The 22,359-nt window shown below is 34.8% G+C and overlaps 1 protein-coding gene across 9 annotated transcripts in view; it reads right to left on the bottom strand.

Annotated features, from left to right (window-relative positions):
- Spn (protein phosphatase 1 regulatory subunit spinophilin) overlaps nt 1–22,359 on the bottom strand; it is a 367,965-nt gene that overhangs the window by 39,979 nt on the left and 305,627 nt on the right. For 8 of the 9 annotated variants that reach the window (XM_075307296.1, XM_075307302.1, XM_075307299.1 and 5 more), the window contains exon 7: nt 1,085–1,105. The exons of the other annotated variant lie outside the window; for it this stretch is intronic. In XM_075307296.1, coding sequence (XP_075163411.1) covers nt 1,085–1,105 — 21 coding nt within the window. The remainder of the gene's footprint in view (nt 1–1,084; nt 1,106–22,359) is intronic. 9 annotated transcript variants of the gene reach the window in all.

Genomic DNA, 22,359 nt, shown 5'->3' with positions numbered 1-22,359 from the left:
TGGAAAGACTCAAAAGTCCGCTGGCAAAGTAATGGCCTCTGTTTTTTGGGATGTGCATGGAATAATTTTTATCGATTATCTTGAGAAGGGAAAAACCATCAACAGTGACTATTATATGGCGTTATTGGAGGGTTTGAAGATCGAAATCGCGGCAAAACGGTCCCATATGAAGAAGAAAAAAGTGTTGTTCCACCAAGACAACGCACCGTGTAACAAGTCATTGAGAACGATGGCATAAATTCATGCATTGGGCTTCGAATTGCTTTCCCACCCATCGTATTCTCCAGATCTGGCCCCTAGCGAATTTTTCTTGTTCTCAGACCTCAAAAGGATGCTCGCAGGGAAAAAATTTGGTTGCAATGAAGAGGTGATCGCCGAAACTGAGGCCTATTTTGAGGCAAAACCGAAGGAGTATTACCAAAATGGAAAAAAATTGGAAGGTCGTTATAATTGTTGTATCGCTCTTGAAGGGAACTATGTTGAATAATAAAAAGAATTTTGACAAAAAAATGTGTTTTCTTTGTTAGACCGGGGACTTATCAGCCAACCTGTTAATTGATTACGTTTTCAGTCCATCAATTTTTCAATTGAAAATATATTGTTGATATTTCCTTCATTGCAAGTAGGTCTCAAAGATTTTATGAACTAAATGTAGAGTATAAAAATCAATGGTACAAATAAATTTCAATGTAAAAGAAAACAGAAGGAAATTTTGGAAAAATGCCAAAAATACTTATAATGAACTACGACATGGTTTAAACGGCCATGATGTGGAGCCAATGCATTTTTTATTTAGTTTTAGCTACATTGTTTTTTTATAAATGGTAATTAAATAGCATATAAGGTCATGAGATTTTCCTGGTTTTAACAAAACATTATGGATGTCGAAAAAATGGAACTTGCATTCAAGTTCATTTTCTTATAAATGTGTGTTTTTCTTTAGTATAAATAATTTTCACTATTTTACATGAGAATGAAATAAAATATCAAGCATGATATACAAGCAAATACAATATAATAAAAATGAAATGAAATGTAAAAAATAATAAAAAAAAATAAAAACATAAAAAGAAACACAACAAACCTTATTTTGCTTTCCAAAATTCTACATTAAAGGAATTGAAGAGAAGTTCAACATAGGTACAACAGCAAACACGGCGGCACACGATAGCACGATAGTTTCAACAATACAACACAGTGGGATACAAATATTACGATGTTGACAGAAGACAAAGACGTAAATAATATATGACATGCAGAATAACATTAATTAAATCAGGACGACCAGTATTTAAATGAAATTTTTGAGGTATGTGTTTAATTTAATGTGTCAGCAGGCATAGATTTCAAGGATGAGTCATTATAAAATAAAGGAAAAAGAAATGAAAATAAAAAAAAAATGCAAATAAATAATTGTATAAATTAAAATATTTTTAAAATTTTGTTATTATAACTACTACAAGTTTGTATATACTCTGACTACGTTTATTCATACTATTAATACAAGGCAGCATTTCAATCAGTTGTAAGCAATTAAGTTATGTATGATATTAAATTAATTGTGTAAAAATCTACATACAAGAATACATTTTAATGAGCAATGTCAATTAAATTGCCATTTAAAATAATATTGTATTAAAATGCACAAATAGGGATTGAACAAATTATCATCAATTAATAACAAATAAGGTGTGGACAGTTCATAAAACAACAGATTCATTTATTAACGTGTATCTCAACGCACCTGAGAAAACAAGAATCAACAAATAAACAAGTAAGGAAAGTCTAAAGTCGGACGGGGCCGACTATATTATACCCTGCACCACTTTGTAAATCTAAATTTTCGATACCATATCACATCCGTAAAAATGTGTTGGGTGCTATATATAAAGGTTTGTCCCAAATACATAAATTTAAATATCACTCGATCTGGACAGAATTTGATAGACTTCTACAAAATCTATAGACTCAAAATTTAAGTCGGCTAATGCACTATGGTGGAACACAATGTTAGTAAAAATTATGGGAAACATTTAAATCTGAACCAATTTTAAGGAAACTTCTCAAACGTTTATTTATGATTTATCGCTCGATATATATGTATTAGAAGTTTAGGAAAATTAGAGTGATTTTTACAACTTTTCGACTAAGCATTGGCGATTTTACAAGGAAAATGTTGGTGTTTTGACCATTTTTGTCGAAATCAGAAAAACATATATATGGGAGCTATATCTAAATCTGAACCGATTTCAATCAAATTTGGCACACATGATTATATTACTAATTGTACTCCTAGTGCAAAATTTCAACCAAATTGGGCCAAAACTCTGGCTTCTGGGGCCATATAAGTCCATATCGGGCGAAAAATATATATGGAAGCTATATCTAAATCTGAACCGATTTCAATCAAATTTGGCACGCTTGACTATACGACTAAGTGGTATGTTTGTACAAAATTTGAAGCAAATCGGTATAAAACTCTGGCTGCTGGGTCCATATTAGTGCATATCGGGCGAAAGATATATATGGGAGCTATATCTAAATCTGAACCGATTTCTTCCAAAATCAATAGGGTTCTATTCTGACCCAAACTAGCAACATGTGCCAAATTTTAAGGCGATTGGACTTAAATTGCGACCTAGACTTTGATCACAAAAATGTGTTCACCAGGGTTGGCCTGTCACAAACTGTGACTTTTGCAACATACATTTGCGACGGTATAATACGTATGTCGCAAAAGTCGTAAATATACTGTAGAATACCAAATTTTGAATAGAAGAAATCCTGAACATTTTTTAATTTAGTTTGACAGCATTCGCTGTGCGTCTCTGCAGAAATTTGTGAAAGTTTTCCCATGGTCAAGACTATTTTCTTAGGTGGTATCGAAATTCCCGTTGGTGAGTGTTCAAAATACCTTGGGGTTATATTGGACAGGAGACTGAACTTAAAGCTAAGAAAGGACGAGAAAATCCACGGTTATCCTGTACTCGTGCAAAAGGCAATAGGGAAAATGTGGGGACTAAAACCGAAAATTGTGAACATTCCTAAGAATTGAAACTTCTTCCCACATACCATCGTCTTGGATATCATCGAATTCGCTGCCTAGCTGACGCCACTAAAGTATTTTCAGTGTGCGACTTTTATTACATTTTCTACATTTGCGACGCGTATGTGACGTTTACAACTTTGCGACAGTCGCAAACCTAAAAAAGTTTCACACAGACCATCTCTGGTGTTCACAGACAGACGGACAGACGGACGGACGGACAGACGGACATGGTTATATCGACTCAGGGACCCACCCTGAGCATTATTGGCAAAGACACCATGTTTTTCTCGTCTCCTTCTGGGTGTTACAAACATATGCACTAACTTATAATACCCTGTTCCACAGTGTGGCGCAGGCTATAAATATGGGAAACATTTAAATCTGAAGCAATTTTAAGGAAACTTCACAAAAGTTTATTTATGATTTATCGCTCGATATATATGTATTAGAAGTTAAGGAAAATTAGAGTCATTTTTACAACTTTTCGACTAAGCAGTGGCGATTTAACAAGGAAATGTTGGTATTTGACCATTTTTGTCGAAATCAGAATAACATATATATGGGAGCTATATCTAAATCTGAACCGATTTCAAATAAATTTGGCACGCATAGCTACAATGCTAATTCTACTCTCTGCGCAAAATTTCAACTAAATCGGAGTTAAAAATTGGCTTCTGTGGTCACATGAGTGTAAATCGGGCGAACGCTATATATGGGAGCTATATCTAAATCTGAACCGATTTCAATAAAATTTGGTACACTTGACTACACTACTAATTGTACTTCTAGGGCAAAATTTCAACCAAATTGAGGTAAAACTGTGGCTTCTGGGACCATATTAATCCATATAGGGCGAAAGATATATATGGGAGCTAACAGGTTGGCTGATAAGTCCCCGGTCTGACACATAGATGGCGTCGCTAGTATTAAATGCATATTATTTTTATATAGTACCAACGTTCAAATGATTCGTGTCAAAATTTGACGTCTGTAAGTCAATTAGTTTGTGAGATAGAGCGTCGTTTGTGAAGCAACTTTTGTTATTATGAATGAAAAAATGGAAAAAAAAGGAATTTCGTGTTTTGATAAAATACTGTTTTCTGAAGGGGAAAAATACGGTGGAAGCAAAAACTTGGCTTGATAATGAGTTTCCGGACTCTGCCCCAGGGAAAGCAACAATAATTTATGGGTATGCAAAATTCAAGCGTGGTGAAATGAGCACGGAGGACGGTGAACGCAGTGGACGCCCGAAAGAGGTGGTTACCGACGAAAACCTCAAAAAATGAAAAACAAAAAATGAAGTTGATCGAGATAGCAGAGGCCTTAAAGATATCAAAGGAACGTGTTGGTCATATCATTCGTCAATATGTGGATATGCGGAAGCTCTGTGTAAAATGGGTGCCGCGCGAGCTCACATTTGACCAAAAACAACAACGTGTTGATGATTCTGAGCGGTGTTTGCAGCTGTTAACTCGTAATACACCCGAGTTTTTCCGTCGATATGTGACAACGGATGAAACATGGCTCCATCACAACACTCCTGAGTCCAATCGACAGTCGGCTGAGTGGACAGCGACCGGTGAACCGTCTCCGAAGCGTGGAAAGACTCAAAAGTCCGCAGGCAAAGTAATGGCCTCTGTTTTTTGGGATGCGCATGGAATAATTTTTATCGATTATCTTGAGAAGGAAAAAACCATCAACAGTGACTATTATATGGCGTTATTGGAGCGTTTGATGGTCGAAATCGCGGCAAAACGGCCCCATATGAAGAAGAAACAAGTATATACGGCCGTAAGTTCGGCCAGATCGGAGCTTATGTACCCTCCACCATGGATTGCGTAGAAACTTCTACTGAAGACTGTCATCCACAATCGAATTACTTGGGTTGCGGTAACACTTGCCGATGGCAAGGTATCTTAAAACTTCCTAACACCGTAATATATACCACTTAGTCCATACGTGGTATATATAAAACTAAAAAAGGCCGATTAAATATGTATATAATTAAGTTTAAAGTTTCTATAGAAATAAAATTTTGACAACATTTTCTATAGAAGTAAAATTTGGAAAACATTTTCTATGGAACTAAAATTTGGATAAAATTTTGTATAGAAAAAAAAATGCTGACAAAATTTTCTATAGAAATAAAATTTTGACAAAATGTTCTATAGAAATAAATTTTGACAAAATTTTCTAGAGAAATAAAATCTTGACAAAATTTTCTATAGAAATAACATTTTGACAATGTTTTCTATACAAATAAAATTTTGGTAGATTATTTTTGGCTCGAGTGGCAACCATGATTATGAACCGATAAGGACCAATTTTTGTGTGATTGGGGATCGCCTATATATAACTATAGACCGATATGGACCAATTTTGACATGGTTATTAGCGGCCTTATAAAGGGTGATTTGTTAAGAGCTTGATAACTTTTAAAAAAAAAAAAACGCATAAAATTTGCAAAATCTCATCGGTTCTTTATTTGAAACGTTAGATTGGTCCATGACATTTACTTTTTGAAGATAATTTCATTTAAATTTTGACCGCGGCTGCGTCTTAGGTGGTCCATTCGGAAAGTCCAATTTTGGGCAACTTTTTCGAGCATTTCGGCCGGAATAGCCCGAATTTCTTCGGAAATGTTGTCTTCCAAAGCTGGAATAGTTGCTGGCTTATTTCTGTAGACTTTAGATTTGACGTAGCCCCACAAAAATAGTCTAAAGGCGTCAAATCGCATGATCTTGGTGGCCAACTTACCGGTCCATTTCTTGAGATGAATTGTTCTCCGAAGTTTTCCCTCAAAATGGCCATAGAATCGCGAGCTGTGTGGCATGTAGCGCCATCTTGTTGAAACCACATGTCAACCAAGTTCAGTTCTTCCATTTTTGGCAACAAAAAGTTTGTTAGCATCGAACGATAGCGATCGCCATTCACCGTAACGTTGCGTCCAACAGCATCTTTGAAAAAATACGGTCCAATGATTCCACCAGCGTACAAACCACACCAAACAGTGCATTTTTCGGGATGCATGGGCAGTTCTTGAACGGCTTCTGGTTGCTCTTCACTCCAAATGCGGCAATTTTGCTTATTTACGTAGCCATTCAACCAGAAATGAGCCTCATCGCTGAACAAAATTTGTCGATAAAAAAGCGGATTTTCTGCCAACTTTTCTAGGGCCCATTCACTGAAAATTCGACGTTGTGGCAGATCGTAAGTCTATTCATGATGAAATGTCAAAGCATACTTTCTCTTTGACACCATGTCTGAAATCCCACGTGATCTGTCAAATACTAATGCATGAAAATCCTAACCTCAAAAGAATCACCCTTTACTAACAGCACGTTGCAAATTTCAACCGGATCGGATGAATTTTGCTCCTCTTAGTGGCTCCGGAGATCAAATCTGGGGAACGGTTTATATGGGGGCTATATATAATTATGGACCGATATGGACCAATTCTTGCGTGTTTGTTGGAGACCACATTCTAACACCACGTTCCAAATTTCAACCGGATCGGAAGAATTTTGCTCGTCCAAGAGGCTCCGGAGGACAAATCTGGGGATCGATTTATATGGGGGCTATATATAATTATGGACCGATATGGACCAATTCTTGCATGGTTGTTAGAGATCATATACTAACACCCCGTACCCAATTTCAACCGCATAGGATGTATTTTGCTCCTCTAAGAGGCTCCGGATGGGATGAAATTTGCTTCTCTTAGAGGCTCCGCAAGCCAAATCGGGGGATCGGTTTATATGGGGGCTATATGTAATTATGGACAGATATGGACCAATTTTTGCATGGTTGTTAGAGACCATATACTTACACCATGTACCAAATTTCAGTCGGATCGGATGAAATTTGCTTCTCTTAGAGCAATCGCAAGCCAAATTTGGGGGTCCGTTTATATGGGGGCTATACGTAAAAGTGGACCGATATGGCCCATTTTCAATACCATCCGACCTACATCAATAACAACTACTTGTGCCAAGTTTCAAGTCGATAGCTTGTTTCGTTCGGCAGTTAGCGTGATTTCAACAGACGGACGGGCGGACGGACATGCTCAGATCGACTCAGAATTTCACCACGACCAAGAATATATATACTTTATGGGGTTTTAGAGCAATATTTCGATGTGTTACAAACGGAATGACAAAGTTAATATACCCCCATCCTATGGTGGGGGGCATAAAAAGTGTTGTTCCACCAAGACAACGCACCGTGCCACAAGTCATTGAGAACGATGGCAAAAATTCATGAATTGGGCTTTGAATTGCTTCCCCACCCACAGTATTCTCCAGATCTGGCCCCCAGCGACTTTTTCTTGTTCTCAGACCTCAAAAGGATGCTCGCAGGGAAAAAATTTGGCTGCAATGAAGAGGTGATCGCCGAAATTGAGGCCTATTTTGAGGCAAAACCGAATGAGTACTACCAAAATGGTATCAAAAAATTGGAAGGTCGTTATAATCGTTGTATCGCTCTTGAATAATAAAAACGAATTTTGACAAAAAAAATGTGTTTTTCTTTGTTAGATCGGGGACTTATCAGCCAACCTGTTACATAGTTTTTTTTTATAAAAATATTTATCAAAAAAAAAAACAGTTTTTAATTTTACGAAAATTGCGCTACTTTACTCTCGTTACCACCTATTAAAAGTTTTGTCAATATTAACGGCTGTTTGTGCAAAAACAGGGTTACCACCAGTAACAATTTATTTCGATTTTTTACTACCAAACCCCAACTAGAAAATAATAAAAATTTAAAGTTGAAAATTTAACTTTTTGCCGGTAAAATCGAGATTTCAGCCATAGTGCAACGGCATAAAAAAAAACACAATAAAAGGTCCCATTCCAAGTCTCATAATATTATTTTAGAACCTACATACGTTTTAGTATAAAAAATCAGTATTTTGATATTATATTGCAAAAAGGATTATTTGTACATTTTCTCAATGCAAACTCAATCTTCGTTCGGAAAAAAACGTCCCGCTGCACTGAACAAGTGTTCGCCGGTCACGCTTGTCGGCGTGGTGCTGAAAAGCAGGAATCTTCCAATATTCAAATGTGTTAACGTTGCGCAGCGTAGAAAGCTCCGCAATATACGAATCAATTTTATTCTCTACACAGAAAAAAATATCACCAAAATATTTCCAATTAAAAAGTTAATTGAAGTTGAATGTTTTTTAATTAATAAATTAATTGAGACAATTAACTTTTTAATCAAGATTTTTGATTAAAAAATTAATTGATACAATTAACGTTTTAATCAGATTCGGAAGACTAATGGAATTTTCTTTTCTTGTAAAAAATGCGCCCTTTTTTGCATTTTGTCCGGAAAATGTACTTTATAGATTCTTTTCTAAAAAAAAGAGACAAAAGTCGTGAAAATAGCGCCACGCATAGAGGCAAATTACGGGCATTTTCAGCACTGCCAACAAACGAGAGTGCTGCGATTGCCATGTTTCCTTCTTTGAATTCTTTTCTGCCCGCTGAAATGATAGCATTTTTTTAGGTTGCTGGTAACATTTAAAAATGCGCATTCTGTACAGACAAAATGAAGGCAAAGCACTTTTTTCAGAAAAGAAAACACCATAAGTCAGTTAAAAAAAGTGATGAACATTTCTTAATCCAAATAAAAACTCTAAGCCAATTCTGAAAGTAATTGAAAATAGTTACCTTTTTAAATAAAAAATTAATTGGGGTTTGCATTCAAAGTCAATTAAATTTTTAATTTAATCAATTAAAAAATTAATTGAAAATTACTAATGACATCAATTAGTTTTTTAATCAAGAATTTTTTCTATGCCCAATTAAAACTGTGATTGATACTATCATTTTCGTGATTGAAGACATTTCAATTAAACAATTAATTGGATCAATTAATTTCGTGATTGAATCAGAAATTTTTTTTTTTGTGTGTAATATCGTTTTCCCTTATGGCTGACTGTGAGCTTTTTGTTATATTTTGTACTGTCTGTTTTGGCTGGGACAAATTCGATACTGGAACAATGAAATAAATTATTGAAAAGCTTCGGTTAGTCGGCCATTTGACACCGAAGGCCGATTATCAATTTTTGGCCGAATGTCGAAGCCGATTCTTCGGTCAATCTCTAATACACACGCTCCATGAAATCTCCATACAAAACGCATACCTTAGCGTATGAGCAATGTCGACATTCATTCTCGCACAACCATTGCGTATACGCAACTTGGTCCTCGGCATTCGCTAATATAAAGGGTGATTTGTTAAGAGCTTGATAACTTTTTTTTTTAAAAAAACGCATAAAATTTGCAAAATCTCATCGGTTCTTTATTTGAAACGTTAGATTGGTCCATGACATTTACTTTTTGAAGATAATTTCATTTAAATGTTGACCGCGGCTGCGTCTTAGGTGGTCCATTCGGAAAGTCCAATTTTGGGCAACTTTTTCGAGCATTTCGGCCAGAATAGCCCGAATTTCTTCGGAAATGTTGTCTTCCAAAGCTGGAATAGTTGCTGGCTTATTTCTGTAGACTTTAGACTTGACGTAGCCCCACAAAAAATAGTCTAAAGGCGTCAAATCGCATGATCTTGGTGGCCAACTTACCGGTCCATTTCTTGAGATGAATTGTTCTCCGAAGTTTTCCCTCAAAATGGCCATAGAATCGCGAGCTGTGTGGCATGTAGCGCCATCTTGTTGAAACCACATGTCAACCAAGTTCAGTTCTTCCATTTTTGGCAACAAAAAGTTTGTTAGCATCGAACGATAGCGATCGCCATTCACCGTAACGTTGCGTCCAACAGCATCTTTGAAAAAATACGGTCCAATGATTCCACCAGCGTACAAACCACACCAAACAGTGCATTTTTCGGGATGCATGGGCAGTTCTTGAACGGCTTCTGGTTGCTCTTCACTCCAAATGCGGCAATTTTGCTTATTTACGTAGCCATTCAACCAGAAATGAGCCTCATCGCTGAACAAAATTTGTCGATAAACACATTTCGAACCGAACACTGATTTTGGTAATAAAATTCAATGATTTGCAAGCGTTGCTCGTTAGTAAGTCTATTCATGATGAAATGTCAAAGCATACTGAGCATCTTTCTCTTTGACACCATGTCTGAAATCCCACGTGATCTGTCAAATACTAATGCATGAAAATCCTAAACTCAAAAGAATCACCCTTTAGAATGTTGGGAATACCAAGTTTTCCCATTTCCTTTTTATCAAGCCGAAATATCGGTGTTCTATATACAAAGTATATACAGTAGAACCTCTCAAAAGTGGACATTCATGGTCCTTTAAATTTTGTCCACATTTGCGAGATGTCGACTGATGAGGTTAACTTTAATGTGATAATATAGCAATCGTCTGAAAATATTGTCCACTTTTTAGAAGTTTTTAGCTTTTCCAGATGTGAGAGGTTTTACTGTATTAATGGCTGTTCGCATGACTTTCTATTGTAATCATGCCACGGACTTTAATGCGAATAGTGGAGATTTTTTTGTCCGGTAATTTGGCAGACTATAGTTTTTTTTTTTGCTACACCTGGTCATAATATACTTTAATATAGATTCCATAAAAATCATTTTTGTATATTTTGTTGACTCATGAATTTATATTTTAAAGTCCCAAGTTTACAGTTCAAAACACGATGGCTTGTCTTAAATTTTAAACTTTTAAATATTATATATGTTTTTACCACACAACCCCATGATTTAAGTTTATAGGGAATGGTATGCGAGCTTTACATTTGCACCAATTCTTATTAATTATATAGCCCTACACTTCATGTGCCTTTATGCGTCCTCTTTTAAAACAACCTTATATGGTGGTGGGACTTCTTTCATGGGTAGTTAAAATACCTTAATATCAAGCGTGTTCATTAAAAAAAAAAATAAAATAATAAAACACACACATACACACATCGTAAAACCGACCAAATACCCCCGATAGAACACAACGGTAGAGATATATTCGCATACTACTAAAACACAAATTAACAATTATAAAAAAAGGCCAAAACAAAAGAAGTGTGTAAGAGTGTAAGAAACCATAATATGCTCACATGGTACTCACTCACACAGACATACATGAAAAACAAACACTGAAAACCAGACGCAACCATTATGCACGAAATAAAGAAGTCTTGAGTGGTGAAAACTAGCAATGAGTAGAGTTGAGTATAAAAACATATGAGAGTCATGTTGACGTGAGAGCTGACATATGGCTATGTTGGTGAACTCCGGTAAAATAAAACAAGGTCAATTCTTATTATTATTTTATCTTAAATTCTACACGTACAAAAACGAACACATGAAAATTCAATAATATAAATGAAATCTTAACATGCGTTCAAACATTTCAATTGGCTTTCGATGCATCATGCTTAATAACGTTGTGTGCTATGGCGTTCTGTTATGGTGCCCAACATACTCAAGTTCAACTCATAGTCAGAGCGAAAAAGTTTTCCAAATTGTAAAAATTGTCTAATAAGAAAACAATTCAATGACACAATTTATGAAAATAAAGCAATGCAAAGGATGTGAAAACGGTGTACTTCTGCCCTATGACAAGTTCATGTAAAATTCATTGGATATCCAAATTTACAAATTTCATTGGAGATACTATTTGTCACCGTGGTGCAATGGTTAGCATACCCGCCTTGCATACACAAGGTCGTGGGCTCGATTCCTGCTTCGACCGAACACCAAAAAAGTTTTCCAGCGGTGGATTATCCCACCTCAGTAATGCTGGTGACATTTCTGAGGGTTTCAAAGCTTCTCTAAGTGGTTTCACTGCAAGGTGGAACGCCGTTCGGACTCGGCTATACAAAGGAGGTCCCTTGTCATTGAACTTAACATGGAATCGGGCAGCACTCAGTGATAAGAGAGAAGTTCACCAATGTGGTATCACAATGAACTGAATAGTCTAAGTGAGCCTGATACATCGGGCTGCCACCTAACCTAACCTAACCTAAGGATACGTCCATTGGCGGAGCTAAGAAGTTTCTCTGAGGGGTATAAAGAGGGTCGTTACATAAATAAATTGGCGTCCAACGTGGGGCTAGAAGGTAGCCACTTCCTGTGGAGATGGATTTATAAAGAGGATCGTTACATGGGCTATAGCAATTCAGTCGTTTTTATTATTTTTTTTTTAATATTTTTTATTACTTCTGGTGTTGTTGAAAGTTGAAATGAGCATAGCTTGTCTTAAAAGTTGCTAATTCAGCCATTTTTTCTTAATGTTAACAAATATTTTGAATCAGATGGTCCTACTGACGATATCCTACCAAATTTATCATCTTGATCATCTTGGCATGATTTAGCTACATAAATAGAATTTTTCACGTTATTCGTCGGATATAGTTTATCTGTAAAAATCGCCTCTGTAACATAAAGAGTGATACGGTCAAAATTTGGTCAAGGGAAAACGCGTGTAAATCGGTGAAATCGTTTATTTAAAAATTCAAATTAAATTTCTTTTTCAAGTTCAATTCAGGAAAAATATGCAGTTAGGCTTTCGCTTTTCCAAATCCGAATTGCCGGGCGTCACGCTTGACACCTGCCATCAGATTTTGTACAGCCACCTTGTCCACCTTCTTCGCCGCAGAAAGCCAGTTTGCCTTGAACTGCTGCTGGTCCTTAGCAGTTTTTTTGGTCTTCTTTAGGTTCCGCTTGACAATAGCCCAGTATTTCTCAATTGGGCGGAGCTCTGGCGTGTTGGGAGGGTTCTTGTCCTTGGGAACCACCTGCACGTTGTTGGCGGCGTACCACTCCTTGGCCTTTTTACCGTAATGGCAAGATGCCAAATCCGGCCAAAACAGTACGGAACAACCGTGTTTCTTCAGGAAAGGCAGCAGACGTTTATTCAAACACTCTTTCACGTAAATTTCTTGGTTGACAGTCCCGGAAAATGCTGCTTTTCAAGCCACAGGTACAGATGGCTTGCCAAACCAGATATTTCTTTACGAACTTTGACAGTTTTATGTGCTTGAAAATATCTGCTACCTTTCCCCTTCCTTTTGCCGTATAAAACTCCTGTCCCAGAAGCTGCTTGTAGTCGGCGTTGACGTAGGTTTCGTCGTCCATTACCACGCAGTCAAACTTCGTCAGCATCGTCGTGTACAGCCCCCGGGATCGCGCTTTGGCCGTCGTATTTTGTTTATCATCGCGATTTGGAATCACTACCTTCTTGTAAGTCGATAGTCCGGCTCGTTTTTTGGCTCGATGCACGGTTGTAGACGATACACCCAGCTTATTTGCGGCATATCGGAGAGAGAGGTTAGGGTTTCGCTTGAAACTACCGGCAACTCTCTTTGTCGTCTCAGCGGCTTCCGGTTTTCGATTTCCCCCCGATCCAGACTTCCTGGCTGTCGACAAACGTTCCCCAAACACTTTAATTACATTTGTAACGGTTGATTTGGCAACTTTTAGCGATTTTGCCAGCTTTGCGTGCGAGTAGCTCGGATTTTCGCGATGCGCGAGCAAAATTTTGATACGCTGCTCTTCTTGCTTGGACGGTATTTTGACAACTGAAGAGTGAATTCCAAAATCAAAATAGGAGCAACATTCTACACACACACACCTTAAAAATGAGGAGTGTTCAGGTTTTTTAAATGCAAAATTGAAAGAAATACGTCAAGTTAATATTGACCAAATTTTGACCGTATCACCCTTTATACTCTCGAGCATATTCAAGCACATATATTATCAGAAATTGTTAAAAAAAAAAACATTGTTTGTACTGTGCAAACATGTTACGTTTCACTCTAAGCATAACATTTTTTAAGGTCCCAAATAGTTAATTCCAGTTTCAAAACACCCCAAACATTTATTTGTATACTTATTTATATACAAACTAAGCAATCATGAACGTTTACTGATCCACCCGCAGTTTTATATTTTTCTCTATACATGGTTATACGAAATTTCTAAATTAATGAATGTTTGAATTCAGAGACATTAAACTTAAGAAAATGTTATGTCCCAAACATAATATGTTCTAAAGGGTGATTCTTTTGAGGTTAGGATTTTCATGCATTAGTATTTGACAGATCACGTGGGATTTCAGACATGGTGTCAAAGAGAAAGATGCTCAGTATGCTTTGACATTTCATCATGAATAGACGAACGATCTGCCACAACGTCGAATTTTCAGTGAATGGGCCCTAGAAAAGTTGGCAGAAAATCCGCTTTTTTATCGACAAATTTTGTTCAGCGATGAGGCTCATTTCTGGTTGAATGGCTACGTAAATAAGCAAAATTGCCGCATTTGGAGTGAAGAGCAACCAGAAGCCGTTCAAGAACTGCCCATGCATCCCGAAAAATGCACTGTTTGGTGTGGTTTGTACGCTGGTGGAATCATTGGACCGTATTTTTTCAAAGATGCTGTTGGACGCAACGTTACGGTGAATGGCGATCGCTATCGTTCGATGCTAACAAACTTTTTGTTGCCAAAAATGGAAGAACTGAACTTGGTTGACATGTGGTTTCAACAAGATGGCGCTACATGCCACACAGCTCGCGATTCTATGGCCATTTTGAGGGAAAACTTCGGAGAACAATTCATCTCAAGAAATGGACCGGTAAGTTGGCCACCAAGATCATGCGATTTGACGCCTTTAGACTATTTTTTGTGGGGCTACGTCAAGTCTAAAGTCTACAGAAATAAGCCAGCAACTATTCCAGCTTTGGAAGACAACATTTCCGAAGAAATTCGGGCTATTCCGGCCGAAATGCTCGAAAAAGTTGCCCAAAATTGGACTTTCCGAATGGACCACCTAAGACGCAGCCGCGGTCAACATTTAAATGAAATTAAAAAAAGTAAATGTCATGGACCAATCTAACGTTTCAAATAAAGAACCGATGAGATTTTGCAAATTTTATGCGTTTTTTTAAAAAAAAAGTTATCAAGCTCTTAACAAATCACCCTTTATCATGTTAACATATATATCCCAAACATGTTATACTAGGTTATTAACATTATATGTTTGCACATAAAAAAGGTTTTCGGATATATGAAGTTATACACATAATAGTAATGTTCGAATTCAAAGGTATGACGAGCAAAACAATTCTACTCATAGATATTATATTCTGGGTTTGGCATCCCAACTTCAATTAGTCCTAGGGATCAAAAATCCCCAATTTGTATTTATTAATCACATAAAAGAATTTTTGTCAATATTTTTTATGAAAAAATAAAGAAATGAACTCTGTAGAAAATTAGTAAAAAAAAATAATTTTTGTCATACCAGCCTGGGAGCTCTAATAAGATCCCGATTACGAAGCATTGTCTTCTAAATAGCAGTTTGGTCATCATGTATTTATGAACGAAAAATTGTTTCTAAATTCTCATGTCTTAAAACTGGATCAATATGAATGTGAACCATCTTCATAATTTCTATATATTTTGGATATATTGTTCAAACCTGTGATAAACACTAATGTTGGAGCAACATTTAGACCCGAGTCCTCAGGAAATGACTTCACAATTGTAGAAAAATGTCAGACAAACTGAGTAAAATTATAAATTATCGCTTGAGCCCCTATACCGAAATCCTGTGTCCGTTTCTAACCCAAAGGCTCTATAAAGAATATGATTGTTTTATAGAATAAAGAGGAGCAAAATTTTATTTTTTAGCTTGTGAAATAAAAATTTTATGTAAACCATTGTCGTAAACCTGATTTATTATACAGAAGCAATTCCGAAAAAATCGTCAAATTTATGAAAATTCCCCACTACAGCCGCAGCTCAAAAATTACGCACCCTTCCACGAGAAAAATATACCCAATTTGCGGAGAATCTCCAATCGCCGGTAACCAGTGTTACCGTTGGAAATTTAGAAAAAGTCGCAAAAAAGTCGCATATTCTAAAAAAAGTCGCATAATGATAAAAAAAGTCGCTTCCATTTGTGAGGTCTTTTTATTACAAAAAATGTTCTATGAAACAGCACAAAAACAATAAAGGAACGGTGCCTTTAACAAAAAAAGATATTTTACCAACTTCTTGTAACATAAAATCCAGTAAAACGTAAATGGATTTTTTTCTCTTTTCTAAAATTAGCAGAAATGTACGCGAACGCCATCGAGTACCAATTTACCATCAGCCAATTTAAATTTAATAAAAATATTTATTTTTATACTACATTTTTAATTGTCTCTGTGAAATATATTGCACGCATGATTTGTTTGTGACAAACTCTTGCAAGTTTTTACTGGAAAAAAATTCCTAGCAAAAAATTGCAACTTCTCTATTTCTCAAATATCACATTTGATCTTTCTCTCTCTCTGATAATTTATTGCTGGCTTTGGAGTAAACTAATGACTTCCAGTAAAAAGTTGTGATAATTATCAAAAATTATTTGGTACTAGAACGGATCTAGTTGTTGAAATGGTATGCAATAAAACAACGATTGAACAAACCAGAGCACCGTGTAGGTTGGGTATCGTATTAGGTTAGGTGTCCACTGTGATGCTATACGTGATTTACTTCTATCAATAGCTCAATGACAAATGAACTCCTTTTTATAGACGAGTTCAAATGGCGTTTCACATTGTGGTAAAGTACTTAGAGAAGCTTTGAAACACTCACACGCAAAAAAATAATTCTTTCCTCCCAAACGAAATTTTAGACAAACAAAGTTCGTTTCTCATTTGCTTTTCGTTGAAAGGAAGTGTATTTGGAAGAAAAGTATATACTTTTTGTGATAAACGTTTATTCTTTTCCAGGGTGTATAAACAATTTCATAAAGACTAACTCAAAAAAATTTTTTTCTGACTAATTGCATTTTCCCTCACATCTTTCTCACTTCCACGAAGTTTTTTAGTTCTTAGCACCTTTTTCTGTAATACAAACAATGTAGAAGAAATTATACGATTTTATAAATTTTAAAATTTTTTTTTTACCTTTCGCCTGGACGGAGAATCGAACCGCGGACCATGCACTTTGTAAGCCAACACAGTAACCACTGAGCTATGTACCTGTTATGGTCATCAATAGATAAATATCCATATAAGTTATATTTATATAGCATAGCTTGCGGCGCCCACGAACCGAATAAACAAAGTTTATTTAACAGAAACAAACATTTAGTTTGGCACCGTGGAGCAGTGGTTGCTACGTCCGACTTGCATGCCAAGGGTCGTGGGTTCGATCCCTGCTTCGACCAAAGTTTTTTTTTTTTGGTTTTTTTTTTTACATATATTCCAGATATGTTCGGAAGATTCCGAAAAAATGTTGAACATTACATTGTACTATATTAAATTTTTAACTGTAAAATGTGTCTTATTAAAGACCTAAAGTCAGAAAAGAACAGTGTTTGATATAAACGAAATGGACTGTGTTGTTGGTTCAAAAATAACTTTTTTTATTGAAAAAATAAAAATTTTGTAACAAACGAATTTTTTTGGTGATAAAAGTGTATACTTTTCGAAGCAATTCAAAAAACTCTAACAAAAGAAAAACGTTTTCGGTACACGTTTTCCAAACGTTTTTTTTCTTTGCGTGCAGCATCCACCACTGAAACACATTTTGTTGTTTGATCGAAACTGGGGTTGAATTCATGTAAGGCACACGGCGATTAATTCCCATTTATAAAAATTGCTTCAAATTGAAGCACTTCTCTTTTGTGCGCATGCATGCGACTAAAGTCGCAAATTTTGCATAGTTTACAAAATTCGCATGACATCAGAAAGGTTGCAAAATGCGACTAAAGTCGCACAACGGTAACGCTGCTAGGGATACTACTTTTCAACTCCACACTATCGTGTGGATTGTTTCTTATGACTATATATATAAACAAGTAAGGAAAGTCTAAAGTCGGGCGGGGCCGACTATATTATACCCTGTACCACTTTGTAGATCTAAATTTTCGATACCATATCATATCCGTCAAATGTGTTGGGGGCTATATATAAAGGTTTGTCCCAAATACATACATTTAAATATCACTCGATCTGGACAGAATTTGATAGACTTCTCCAAAATCTATAGACTCGAAATTTAAGTCGGCTAATGCACTAGGGTGGAACACAATGTTAGTAAAAAATATGGGAAACATTTAAATCTGAAGCAATTTTAAGGAAACTTCGAAAAAGTTTTTTTATGATTTATCACTCGATATATATGTATTAGAAGTTTAGGAAAATTAGAGTCATTTTTACAACTTTTCGAGTAAGCAGTGGCGATTTAACAGGGAAAATGTTGGTATTTTGACCATTTTTGTCGAAATCAGAAAATATATGTTTTTGGGAGCTAAATCTAAATCTGAACCAATGTCAACCAAATTTGGCACGCATAGCTACAATGCTAATTCTACTCCCTGTGCAAAATTTCAACTAAATCGGAGTTAAAAATTGGCCTCTGTGGTCATATGAGTGTAAATCGGGCGAAAGCCATATATGGGAGATATATCTAAATCTGAACCGATTTCAACCCAATTTGGCACGTATAGCCACAATGCTAATTCTACTCCCTGTGCAAAATTTCAACTAAATCGGAGTTAAAAATTGGCCTCTGTGGTCATATGAGTGTAAATCGGGCGAAAGCTATATATGGGAGCTATATCTAAATCTGAACCGATTTCAACCAAATTTGGCACGCATAGCAACAATGCTAATTATACTCCCTTTGCAAAATTTCAACTAAATCGGAGCAAAAAATTGGCCTCTGTGGTCATTTGAGTGTAAATCGGGCGAAAGCTATATATGGGAGCTATATCTAAATCTGAACCGATTTCAACCAAATTTGGCACGCATAGCTACAATGATAATTCTACTCCCTGTGCAAAAATTCAACTAAGTCAGAGCAAAAATTGGCCTCTGCGGGCACATGAGTGTAAATCGGGTGAAAGCTATATATGGGAGCTATATCTAAATCTGAACCGATTTGGCTGATATCTTGCAAGTTTTTCGAGACTCATAAAATATTCGGATGTACGGAATTTTAGGAAGATCGGTTGATATACACGCCAATTATGACCAGATCGGTGAAAAATATATATGGCAGCTATATCTAAATCTGAACCAAAATCAATAGGGATCGTCTTTGAGCCGAAACAGGACCCTATACCAAATTTTAGGACAATCGGACTAAAACTGCGAGCTGTACTTTGCACACAAAAATACATCAACAGACAGACAGACGGACATCGCTAAATCGACTCAGAATTTAATTCTAAGACGATCGGTACTAAACGATGGGTCTCAGACTTTTCCTCCTTGGCGTTACATACAAATGCACAAACTTATTATACCCTGTACCACAGTAGTGGTGAAGGGTATAAAAAGCGATACTGACTTGAAATCGTAAGATTCCGAGATACTAGGTTTGGAGATCTTTATTCTTACTTTTTATAAAATAGCTATCGCGTTTTACAAAAGTTTTTAGACATCGTTTCATTTCGCCTTGGCTTATATTGTCTATATTTTCCCAAACTGAAACACTAACACGATAAGATTAACCTTTTTTTCTTCCATGGCGAAACTACTGTATCGATTTCGATAGAAAATGTTTGCAAGGATGTATACCAAAAATTTCAACTGGATATGTATATGAGACTGAAACGTCTACATACATATTTTCACTCATAAAACAACAACCCAGTCGCATAATTCGTGGGCCCTGCACTTATAAGAGCTGAAAATACGCATTACAAAAGTGTCAACGAAACTTCCAACACAGCTTACATGATAAAGTGCTTTAACGTCACTGTTTTTAAAAATTTTCTAAAGGAGAAAAGATTCAATAGACATTGCCCATCCGCTTCTCAAATCAAACTTATTTTAGTGCCTATTTTGAGCCCCACATCGGAACGACTACTAATGACATTTCAACTTACACGAGAAGGCTTGTTTTTTTATTCAATTTATTTTATTTGAAAAAGAATCAACACTTATTTTTAGTTGAATTCTGGTAATAAAACAATTGCTGAACCCTATTTGTAGGCTTATGATGGACAATTAAAAATTTTTAAGAATTTGTGCGAACCAGATCTCATAAAAACTTTTAACTCTGATGGGAAAGAAAAATGTAGGTTATTTGTAAATATAAATATAAACATAAATACAAATATAAAAATAAATATAAATATAAATATAAATATAAATATAAATATAAATATAAATATAAATATAAATATAAATATAAATATAAATATAAATATAAATATAAATATAAATATAAATATAAATATTTAAGAATTTGTGCGAACCAGATCTCATAAAAACTTTTAACTCTGATGGGAAAGAAAAATGTAGGTTATTTGTAAATATAAATATAAACATAAATACAAATATAAAAATAAATATAAATATAAATATAAATATAAATATAAATATAAATATAAATATTTAAGAATTTGTGCGAACCAGATCTCATAAAAACTTTTAACTCTGATGGGAAAGAAAAATGTAGGTTATTTGTAAATATAAATATAAACATAAATACAAATATAAATATAAAAATAAATATAAATATAAATATAAATATAAATATAAATACAAATATAAATATAAATATAAATATAAATATAAATATAAATATAAATATAAATATAAATATAAATATAAATATAAATATAAATATAAATATAAATATAAATATAAATATAAATATAAATATAAATATAAATATAAATATAAATATAAATATAAATATAAATATAAATATAAATATAAATATAAATATAAATATAAATATAAATATAAATATAAATATAAATATAAATATAAATATAAATATAAATATAAATATAAATATAAATATAAATATAAATAAAAATATAAAAATTAATATAAATATAAATAAAAAATATAAATATAAATATAAAAATAAATATATAAATATAAACATAAATATAAATATAAAAATATAAATATCATTATATCGCTGTCATGCGTAACTGACTTGGTCAAAAACATTTGTCGGTGCTTTCGAATTTCATTTGTTGTTGTTAAGCGTTATAAAGCTCCTGATTTTGCAATGCAGATAATCATCAGTTTTCAGTTGCTGGTGGAGCAGCATCACTAGTCATTATGTTGTCGTTTTTAATAATAACAGACCTGTTAACACAGCTCTCATGGAATGCAGTCATGGACTTTAGCTCTGTGCAAAGCACAGCCGACCGTAGCCGAGTGGGTAGAGTGTGCGCTTATGAAGTCAATGGTCGTGAGTTCGACACCGTTTCAGGAAAAATTTTATATAGATAAGAAAATACCATAAAAAATTGTAATAACAAGAATTACTTTGTCAACATTTATCAATAATAAAAAAAAAACATTTATTTTTTCCAAGACCTTATAAAACAACTTATTTAGAAGGCCTTATTTAAGGTAATTTTTTCTCCTAATAAGATCACGCCTTGTACAATATATATTGAAGTGAGAGGGCAAGGCCATGGCCCCCAATGACACCCAATGTTATTTTGAAATAGAGTTTGCATTTGTGTGGCATCACTACTGGCTCCTAAATAAGGTACGTTATAAGGCCCGTAACACGACGCTGTTTCCTACTGGGAAAGAGAGTAAGCAATGAGCACTACATCTAGTGTTGCAATTTAAGAGTAAACCAAAATGTGAGAAAAAAAACTTAACAATGACGTCATTTGGAGTAATGTTTTCTCCTCCACAAAAATATTCCAATAAAAATAGAATCACTCTTTCACTCAAATTCTATTTTGCTCCAGTGACATGAATATGAAGAGAGTTCTCTAACCAGAGAGTAAATACTGTTGTTGGTAATAATTGTCATTTGTGATTGTGTCTGTGGCCAAGGTAAATGATGACGCTATTGTTGTTATGTGAAGTATGTCCTTCCCGTTATTTCTGGTTTGGATTTTTGTTGTTGATGTGCGTTTTCTTGCTGAGAGATATTTGTTTTGTTTTCACATAGTTTATGATTTGTCATAAAGAAATGGGAGACCTGTTATTACATTTATTTTTATTTTATTTGAATGGTTAGATTGCCACCAAGGGAATTTTCAATGAGAAATGAGGTAAAGAAAAACAAAATAACAATTGTCACATGACCCTTTTCCATAGATGACTTCGTACATATTTTATGTGTAAACTATTAATATTTGTTACGTTTATATGCGAATAGTATTTTAGCCACATACAATCATTGCCGATATTCAATATGGATCTATACAGTGTGGCTGTTATGTATTGAAACCAACTTCGGGTTATTATCATTTCTAAATCGCTTGTCTGATATCTGATTGATTTATTCCATTGACAGTTCATTTTATACTTTACAAAAGCTTATAAAGGCATTTGTAGCTATTGCAGTGTTTAAATGTGAATAAATCTTTTGTTTCTCCTAC

This window comes from Haematobia irritans, chromosome 4 (genome assembly GCF_050003625.1).
Source record: "Haematobia irritans isolate KBUSLIRL chromosome 4, ASM5000362v1, whole genome shotgun sequence".
NCBI lineage: Eukaryota > Metazoa > Arthropoda > Insecta > Diptera > Muscidae > Haematobia > Haematobia irritans.
Note: the sequence above shows the minus strand (reverse complement) of the source record. Positions and strands in the feature narration are given on the sequence as shown.